Source organism: Gavialis gangeticus, unplaced genomic scaffold (assembly GCF_001723915.1).
Source record: "Gavialis gangeticus isolate Ggan-Ray unplaced genomic scaffold, GavGan_comp1, whole genome shotgun sequence".
Taxonomy (NCBI): domain Eukaryota; kingdom Metazoa; phylum Chordata; order Crocodylia; family Gavialidae; genus Gavialis; species Gavialis gangeticus.
The window spans coordinates 33,101,535-33,111,868 of record NW_017729031.1 but is presented as its reverse complement, the minus strand read 5'-3'; the positions used below and the strand labels follow the sequence as shown (position 1 = coordinate 33,111,868).

General features: G+C 51.1%; 1 protein-coding gene across 1 annotated transcript in view; it reads left to right on the top strand.

Moving 5' to 3' along the window:
• Positions 1 to 10,334, top strand: part of SLC15A2 (solute carrier family 15 member 2) — a 101,198-nt gene that overhangs the window by 55,381 nt on the left and 35,483 nt on the right. Inside the window, exons 8-9 of the mRNA XM_019522808.1 lie at positions 4,227 to 4,304; positions 7,124 to 7,206. Of these exons, the coding sequence (XP_019378353.1) occupies positions 4,227 to 4,304; positions 7,124 to 7,206 (161 nt within the window). The remainder of the gene's footprint in view (positions 1 to 4,226; positions 4,305 to 7,123; positions 7,207 to 10,334) is intronic.

The following is a 10,334-nucleotide window of genomic DNA, read 5'->3' as shown; positions in this document are numbered from 1 at the left end:
GGCTGTTCCTGCTTCCCTGCACCGGAGAGGGAAATGTGGCCCTTGACAGTTTGCCCAAACTTGGTAAGTGGCCTTCCACCTGAAGTAATTGCCCACCCCTGGCCTAAGCCCAAGCAGGCAGTCTGGCCCTGCATGCTGTGGAGAGAGGAGTTCCCCGGGGAGAAGGGCTGCTGGAGACAGATAGGTGGGCTCCCAAGGGAGCTGGGAGTGAGGGGGGTGGTCCAAGGGAGTTATGGCTTGTGGTCAACATTCACCCTGCATGGGAAAGACTTTGAGTTTGTGTCGTGGTTGTCTTGCATTGATGTTACGTTTTGAGCTTGATAAAACCAGAGGGCTAGGTTGTGACTATGGAGGAGGAGTGGAGGCCATCCTTGTGGGGCACTCTGCAAAAGGCAGTTCAGTTTGGGGTCGGGGACCCAGAGGGCTAAGGGCTGAATGAGTTAGGCCAAAGCTTGGAGGGCTGCAGCCACAGGGAGCAAAAGCAGCCTGGCCTTGGTGTTGGGGACCCAGAGGGCTAAGGGCTAGAATAGCAGGTAGCCCAGCCTGGGGTCAGAGACCCAGAGGGCTGAGATGGATATAGTGGGCAAGTCTGCCAAGGCTACAGGGCCAGGGCAGAGGGCTGAACCAGAGCACACGAGACAGGAGCTAGGGGTCCAAAGTGCACAGGACAGGTGTCATGGCTCCAGGTGCAAGACAGGGCTGGGCCCGAGGAGCCAAGCTCCAGGACAGTGGACCTGGGCTGAGGGACACAGCCAAAATAAAAGGCCCAGGGCTCGGAAGGCTATGACCCTGGCAAAGGTTCAGAGCCTGAGAACCAAAAGCTGCACTGGGGCTGCAGGGTCCCCTCCAAATGAACATTGAGTAACATCTGCAAGGCATGGGCATGGTTACAAGGGAGGAAGGAGGCCGCAAATATAGCCCATAAGCAACTGGTGCTCTGAGGCACTGATAGGGCCAGAGAGCCATAACATAGTGCCCAAGGGGCAAATCTGGGGCCAGCTGGGTACAAGAGTTACCCCCCAGCCAAAGTGGGTACGGCTGACCCTGAGGAAGCCTCCCTTAACACCATCATAAATCCATCATGGTGTGGTCCTGCTACACCCCCACCCTCACACAGGGCCTGCCTGACTCGGAGGGGTAGGTAGATACCCCATGCAGCCTGATCGGGTTGGCTGCAGCCTAGAGTGACTTGTTTGGAGGATAAGCACATGCCCTATGTCCCACTTATGGCCTGTTTCACATCCTGTCTGCTAAGCTGAGCCCTAAGTCTAGCTGTTCTTGTTTTCTTGTATGGCCATGCCTAGCCACCAAGGTGGGTGGCACACTATAAATACGCAGACTTGCAGACAGAGAAGAGGGTGATCTGTATTGTGAAGGAGCAGGCAGGTGATGGGGGCCGTGACCTTGCAAATTCCAAAGCAGTTGTTTTCTTCTAACGTCCGAAAGTTTTATTTTTGCCAAGTGACTATTTTGCTATCCTGTATCCTGGGAGGCTGGGGGGAGTGTATGTTTGTCTACTATATTTATGCCAAAGCACAGCCAAAGGCAGCCCACATTTCTCTCTCTTATGTTTGTCAACATTTTCGCGGGAAATGGCTGCTGCCAAATTTAACCAGCGTCCTTCAAATGTAGAAATCAATGTAAACACAGTGCAACCCCGAGCCAGTAACCACAGGGATGGGCTGAGTGTAAGAAGGGAGCCTGGGATTGTGAAGCTCTTTTCAGCCCTTTCTGGAAGAGGGAGGAAAGCAATTCCTCAGAAACTTGGCAGCTGCGTATGAAGCTTGCTTTTTTTAAAAATGTTTTTGGTTGGAGAAATCCAATGGTGTCTGCTTGTGCTGTGTGTCACAGCTCAACGTGCACATAATGTTTCACTGCCTGGTTTATTGGATTTCAGCTAATTCTTTGCAAAGTGGGAAAATAAATTATAGAAGCACGCTACACCACAACGCTGACCGTGGCTTTGCAGGTAGAGAATACACAGTAATGACTGAAGGTTTCACTGGCTGTTTTCCGGCAGTGCTTTAGCTATGTAAGCTTTTTTTAAAATCATATTTATTTGCTACTGCGTAGTGCATGCATGCTGTAATTTCTAACCACCAGTATGCAGACCTCACCATAGAGTCCCTGTCTGGGATTGGTTTCTAGGTTCCCATAGGGAGGAAGCTGGACTGATCCATCACGCACTAGCGCTCAACGTTCCCACAATGCACTATGCCTTGAGTTTCTCCAAACCCCGTGTTGGTAACCCAGCTCAGTTCCAGGTGATCGCTGGGACTTGGAGCAGACAAGCTCCACTGGGGTTAGGAGGACACGCAGCGTGAAGCTAAAGTGCCGGGGTCTAATCTTAGGATCTCCCTTGCCTGGGTATAATGCTGCTGCTCCTGATCCCAGTGATGGGCGCGATATCGGATTCTGGCTCTTGAGTTATGAGCCAGTCAAGCTGGTCCAAATGGCGGAGAATGCTGCAACGATTACCCAGGCCTATTAAGCTAAATTGGAAACAGTCAGAGTTGGGGGCGGATCCTGGATCATGATGATACGGTAGTGGCCTAATCCCCTTTGGGTGTGAGGAGAGCTCACCATGCATGTGCTACACCTCTGCAGGGTGTTTGGCCACAGCCCTTTGATGTGATCCGAGATGCCGGTGAGCTCTCAGGGCTCACCACCAGGTCAGAGCATATGGTGTGAGCTCCCTGAGCTCACCGGATGGTCGGCATGGCGCCTACCACGTTTAAGCAGCAGCAAAGCATGCTGCTCTTTTCTCTTCCTCTCCTTCCTTCCACCCCTGAATTCAGCAGCAGGGGAAAGGAGGGGACGAGCAGCAGTGATGCTCAGCCCGGGGGTTCCCGACCAGCTGCTCCTCCCCTCTTTTCCCCTGCTGCTGAATTTGGGGGGAAGGAGGTTGAGGAGGGAGGGGAAGAGCAAACAGCAGCAGTGCCCACCAACTGCACTCCAGAGCTTTGTGAAAGCAGGGCCCCCTCGATCGTAGAGTTCACAGTGGGCGCATCAACACGAGACGCTAACTGGGCAGCAGCCTAATAATATTGCACAGTAGCGGGCCGGGCAAAAACCATGTTTAATACGCTATTGCACAGTAGTATTAGGCTACTGTGCAGTAAGCATCACTAAAAACCCGTGCACCACCACTACTGTACAGTAGCGTGCGTTACTGCGCATTGTTTTAGTGCTTGGTTGTCCAAGTACTAAACTTAATGCGCAGTAACTACAGCACATTAACGAATGTGTAGACGCGCCCAGTGTGTGTGAAGCTTCCCACAGAAGCTGTGCTGACATGCTGGTGCTCAGAGCTAAAATGTGCATTTGGTACGTAGCCAGAGGGTGCAGTCACACTGCTGCGCTCCCTCTGGATGTGCCTCAGGCCACAGTTTCTGTCTGAGATGAACTGGGAAGGGGTAAAGGGTGGTGTGATCCATGCAACAGCTGCAAACGACTTCCTATGGCCCCCGGACCACAGCTGGGGAACCGCTCCTTGAAGCGATAACATCCTCTTCCCCTTGCAGTACTAGTGTAACATCCTAAGGCTGTAGGCAAGTGGGGTGCATGCTTTGGGCGCTGCCTAAGGGAAGGGGCTTCAGTAGGAGAGGGTGGGGGATGCAGGCAATGTGTGTCATGAGCACAAGGCATTCTGGGAATCACAGTTTTGTGGGGCAGCAGTGGAGTTTGCTGCTGGTGGGGGGAGAACCGAGCCCCGTTTTTTGCCACCATTTCTTTGGCTCTTTGCACATCCACGTCTGTGGCAAAAAAGTGGGATGAAACTTTTCCCCGGTCAGCAGCAAACTCCTCTGCCAGTCTAGAGAACTATGATTCCCAGAATGCCTTGCAGTCCTTGAGACTGCCCAGCTCTTGCTGTTGTTCTCATGCCTGAAATCAAGAAGGCAGGAGGGGAAGGCTGAGAGGCACTTTTTTTTCATGCAAACCCTCCGCCTTGCAGCGTCCATGTTCCTGCATTGGGTCTTACTGGATCTTATAAACAGGGACCGTAGCCGCAGAGGCCAACCGGACCTGCCTTGTTTCCAAATTGTCACCATCAGCAGAGCAGTGGGGCCCTTGCTTTCAAGTGGATTCAATGCACAATGTCAAGCGTCCCCTTCAAGGAGTTTAAAGCTAGGGGAAGGGAGGGATTTGGCAGTAGTCGAGGGCTGAGCAGTAAAGTCTGAATTCAGCATGTTGAAGTAAGATGCTTTTCTTGTTTGTGCTTGTAGGGGACGTGAAATGTTTCGGAGGAGACTGCTTTGCCTTGGCTTTTGGTGTCCCAGCAGTGCTCATGGTTTTAGCCTTGGGTAAGTGCATGCTACACCTGTCCCCCCTGGCAGAGGGCAAGCTTAGCTTGGGGAGTTGCCTCAGCACTGGACCCCTGCAGCGGGGCAGTCTGAGCACCCTTCTGTCTCTCTGGTCCCTTTAGAGCTGTAGGGTTGGTAGGGAACCCAGGGGTCAAAGGGTGCTTTGCCAATTTTGCAGGCTGGGCCCTGCTCTTCTAAGGGGGCTTAGGACAGCGCTGCGAGATGTCCTGACTGCTCCTAGCAGCTGGCACATCACAGCCGTTCTCTGGGGTGCACCGTGCCGTGACTCTTGTGCGGGGATGCTGGGTTAGGATGCAGTGTCTGGAGCATTCAGAGGTTTACAGCTCTATCCTTGAGGAGCTTTGGCTGTCAGGACCTGCTCAGTTTGCAGCCCAGAGTTCCCCAGCCAGGAGGCTGGAAGCTGATCACAGCACTTCTGCTTACGGCCATCTCTCCTTTGTGTAATGCTAGCTTCATGACCCCTTCCTTGTCCAGACAGCTCCACAGGGCAAGTCAGATGAAGCAAATTGCTGTAATTCTGAACCATCCTGCTTTGGATGGCTGCAATTGCACCCACAACTATTGTTATAACCTATTATTACATTACAGTAATTCACCCATATTCCCTGAGCATCGTGAACTAGCTATAATTATAGAGCTGCCCAGATCTAGCACTTCAGCCCCATCGGTGTCCTGCCAGCATATGCAGCTGAAACCATTATCAAGGAGCTAATGGGGACTGCATTTCTGTTGCCGTTCCTATGTAGCCAACGCAAACATCACCGGCTGTGAAGTATTGTGGGGAGTGAGCTCCTTCCATTCCCCCTGATTATACTGCATCAGGGGTGTTAGTTAGCCCCTTGCTTGAGCTCTCATTCAGCCTGTTAGCTTGTTTAATAGTTCTGGGGAGCACGCGGCTTTCAACAACTTCTCGGTAGTCTTCACTGCATCCCTAGCATGTCCTAGTGGGGACTTCCCACCCCTCTTCTCCGGCTGATGAGCTCCAGAACCAGAAAGGCAATGATGAACTTGCCTCCAGAGGATGTGCCCTTGTACGTCCCCTGGAGAACTTGGGTCCAGCATGCTGGAGCCTGGCCATTTTGGGGTATGCCGCGTGCTCAGTTGCATTCCTGCGGGAGCACAATGGAGCGGGCACTGTGGGCGTGTCCACACCACAGCAGCAGCATGTCCACATGCATACTCCAACCTGGGAACACACCAGGGAGGCCAGCCCAGGGTCACGTCCAGCAAGTGCTCTGAAGCACGCTGAACACCCAGGTCTCAAGGGGTCTCTGCAGTGATATATTTCCAGATTGGGCATGTGGATGCTGCTGCAGGTGGGTGGGGCGTGCTCAGGAACAGCCACCCGGGACATCCTGGTATAGACCTTCCCAATATCGACATACCCACTTGGTCCTGAGCAGCTCAGGAGCTACACAAGCAGCCAAAGTCACACTCACTTTGCATAGTGAAGCAGGGGATGTGTTGCATTATTGCAACACCTGCAATAAAAAAAGAACAAACAACCCACCAAACTGATTCCCATCTGTGCAAAGCCACAGATGTGAAGTGAAAGAGTCATTTGGGGTTTGAGTTCTGTGGTCGGAGTATCAGCGGCTAATCCAGAACGTCAGTGACCCAAAAGCTCGTGCTTCCTGAGAAAATGAACGTGGCGCCTTCCTGGAAAACTTCCAGCAGAGAGGAGGAAACAGGTCACTGGAGAAACATAATCAGCCAGCAAGTAATGGTACAGCAATTATTTTCAAAATGTGCGTGGCCACAGGCTCATAAAGCTTCCCATTTCCCACATGGGTTGTTCCTATCGGTTTAAGACAGAACCATATATTCTGTGTGCAGCTGCGTGGCAGGCACCTCTCGCAGGGTACCGGGAGCCAGGGGGAAAGGCTGGCAAATCTTTGCAGAGCTTCATGGCAAGATCTGATCAGCGATGGATTTCCTGCTGATCTCATGCTACCATGTAGAGTGCCCCTGTTATGTGACAAATGTCTACCCAAATGCATGCATCTCTGATGGGGCCTTTAGAAAGCCTGCTCTGCTCCCACTCACGCTTCAAGGGAGAAAAACTATGGGGCAAGGAAAGGGCTTTCAAACGCTCAGGAGACCACGAGCACAGACGATCTCTGCTAACTCCAGTATACGACATAGGTGGTCTGGTTAATTTAGAAACACGCCTGAAAAACAAAATGCACATCCTGCCTTGGATCTGGATGACTTCTTTCAACATTGTCGGGAATTCAGCCTGTTACTTAGTCATGGGCTGATGGGCTTTTACCATAGTCCTTCACATTTAAAATGCACCCTCAATTTACGGCTCCAGATTTAAGGAACCCCCTCCTCCCCCATCAAATAAAGGCCTGTGGATGAGGAAACAACCTCTATGGAGTGTGTAAGAGCTTTTTAGCATTTTTAATTCAAATGTAAGACAAGGGGCATTCTTAGAAGAAATATTTGGCTTCAAAAAGGGTGTCATATTCCCAAGTATACAGCAGCACCCCACGTGTTTGGCAGGGTTTGTAATCAGGATTCAGAGCAGACAAACAAGGTCATTTTCCCTGAGGATAGCCAGTTCCTAATGATTCCCTGTGGGATGTGGATGCCAAGCTGCCCTTTGCGCCCATAAAAATCCCCCCATCTCACTGCATGTATGAAAGGGCACGTGGGTGATGCATCACGTTGGCCATGTGTGCACGTATGTGCTTGCATGAGGTCCATGGTGCGTGAGCCCCTGCACAGAGTCGCTGCAGAGCAAGGCCTTAGTCACCGAATGAATCCCAGATTAACGCTCTCATGTTTTGCAGTCATATTTATTTCCGGAAGTGGATTGTACAAGAAGACGCCCCCCCAGGGAAACATCCTGCTCCAAGTTTGTCAGTGCGTTGGGGTGAGTGAGTTCCTGTCTCATCGCTTGCACGCCCAGCTCTAAGGCTGCAGCCTTGCAAAGGCAAGGTTTCACTGGGGCCCTTTTTTGAAAAAACACGCTCAGGAGGCGAAGGGGCTTGGAGGGCTCCTGGTTGGGCTATTTGTGAGCTGTGTGTGGAATGAGAAATGAGGCTTTGCCTCCCGACTACATGCCGAGGAAGTCATGCCTTGTTCGTTATTCCTCTCATGTCAGTGGGACGGTGGAGTAACGTTGGCAGATTGTGGCCCAACAGACTAATTTGGGGTGCGGGGGGTGACTAGGGCGTCAGTACTGGGGGCATAAACATAGCATAAAAGTAGAAACAGCACCTTCTGTTCTGCCCTGCTGTCTCCCAGGGCACAACCATCCGGTTACACCTGAGATCAGCCCCTTAAAAACCAAATGGAAAATTTTAAAGCTTAGATCTGCAGAGTCACCGTTTTATTGTATGTTGTCAGATCTCTGCCTAGAGCTGTAACACAGACCCATGAACCAGGTTCGTTCTCGTACTGTTATGCCAGGAGTCACCGGCAGGAGCTATTACAGTTTGAGAAGCAATTTATCTCAGTGTGTGCTCTTGGGGGGAAAAAAATACTGCCAGCTGTTAGCGTTGTCAAGTCGTTCCTCTTAGGGGAGCTCTTGCAAACGCACTGTTTGGGCCATTAGCTTATTTAACAGTCTGGGCAGCACGTGGCTTTCAAAAACCACTCGGTAGTCTTCGCTGCATCCCTAGCATGTCCTGGTGGGGACTTCCCACCCATCTACTCTGGCTGCTGAGCTCCAACAGCAAGCATTTTCTCTCCGCCTTAAACTCTCTAGCTAGAGTAAGTACTTGCAGCCGTCATTCCTGGGTACAGAGAGGGGAGTTCGCTGTGTTAGTCCGAAGTCAGACACAAGGCAGGGTACAGATGCACCTTATAGACCAACTCAGGTAGAGATGCATAAGGTTTTGTGAGCTGAGCTCACTTCACTGGATGCCATCGCAGAGCCAGGACTTGAGGCTCAGATTAATGCGAGGAGGTTGTCTGGGGTCTGTGTCTTATCACTTCTGTTCACAGATTGGGGTACGCAGAGAGAGGTACTTAGCTGGGTTAGTCTGAAGTCAGGCAGAAGGGAGGGGTTATGTGTAATTACTCGTCACTAATTTCTCGTCCAAAAGGAAACCAGCCTTGCAGGCCCCGCTATCTACTACTTCTCCGGAGAGGAGCAGCAGGGTTAATGCTCCGATAGGCCTGCAGAAGAACCGAGGGATGAGAAGTGTGGCAGTGACATTGCAGTAGATAATGAGGCATTTCCTTCTCCTTGACAGTGGCCAACTCCAAAGCATGGCTTTTAGAGAAGAAAAATGGCCAGACGGCTGTTCTGTGAATTTGAGATGAGCAGGCTTTTCGCGTGACGGGTGTTATATCAAGTAGGAAATGATCTTTGTGCCTAGTGACAAACATAACTTTGAGAGATACAACGTTTTCACGGAGCTCCCTTCATCATACTGACATGAAAGGAAACTTCTCCAAGAGACACAGTCATGCAAGGCCCCATCTTGCAAACCTGCGACTCCCACTGCCTTCAGCGCGAGCATCCCGGGCGGCCACCTATTGTGCATCCAAACAGACTTGGGCACCTAAGTGTGGTTTTAATCCAGTCTGTTCAAGTCCCTGAAAATCCAGCAATGCATCCATTTTTGTAGCACGCTCACCTTGCTGTTAAGACCGAGTCACAAAAAAGCAGCAAGGAGGAGGTCCCACCTACCTTGTGCATTAACTGGTTGTCAGGGACTTGTGCGGGGTGGAGTAGTATCACGCTTAGACATCTAAATCTACTTGCACGCCGAACTGATGGAATAAAATCTGGCCCCTCAGAGAGTCACTGGACTTGTCTTGAAGTAGAGAGTGTACAGAGACTTGTCCGTGAGACTTAAAAAGAGGGAGGGGACCAGTGGACCTGCCAGGTGGATGGGATCAGGACATGAATAATGATAAGCCCCAAATGTGCAGTGCTGAGGGTGGGGCCCAGAGGCAAGGGGCTTGCAGACATTTAATTGCACCGAAGAGCCTTGAGCGTTATTTTTTTTCTGTCTACAACATACAGATGTTTTAGCCTGATATCAGGAAACATCAAAACAAGCAAAGCCTCCAGTGCAAAAGGCCATCCTTAGGAAGGAAAAGTCTAGAGGCTAGACATGCAGCTGGCTGGTGTCGTCTGACCCCAGCGCTCCTTCCTGCCCAGGGCACGGGGTCAGACTCGGTGATCTACTGAGGTCCCTTCTGACCCTTCATCTATGAATCTATAAGAGTGCAAACACAAAAGGAGGAAGGAGTGGGTAGGTTACAGCAAGAAAAGGGATCTAGTCAGTATAGTAGGCTGCAACCTAAACGTGAGTCAACTAGGTGGTGATGCTGTTGCAAAAAAAGTGAACCTCATTCAGGGATCCATGAACAGCCACATAGGGCATGGGAGATAAGCATTCAGCTCCCCTCAGTCCTGGTGAAACCTCAGCTAGAGTAACATGTCCAGTTTTCATCGCTGTCCTTTAGAGCAGATGTAGGCAAGACAGTCCAACAGAGAGCAACAAGAACGACCAGCGGCTTGGAAAACCCAGTCTTTAAGGAAAGGTGGATGGGACTGGGGGCTCACTGAGACGTACGCAGGCTGAGTGGGAAACTGCATGAACCAGCAGCAAGGAAGGGAAATGAGATGGGATGAGGGAGATGGCTTCATTCGAGGAGGACATGGTACGTCTTCCAATATGGAAAAGCCTGAAGCAAAGAGACGACGGTCAGTTCTTTACAGGTGGTGGCAGGAGGATATGAAGAAATCCGCTTCATTTGCAGTTTCTAGTTTGCAGCTAGAAAGAAAAAATGGTCTAGCTGATAGTGTGACGATGAAATGCTGGAACAGGCTATCCAAGGAGGTCATGAAGCTTATTAAGGACAAGTCAGACAAACGCCGCTCAGAAATGGTCTAGATGTGCCGTATCCTGCCTCCGTGTGGAGGCTTGAACGTGTCGACTGCTAGAGGTCCTTTCCCGCCCCCCGTTTTTATGGTTCTCTGATTCTGTAGCGGGAAGGAGAGTGATTATTTCCTGAATAACCCAAAGCATTGACTTTCTC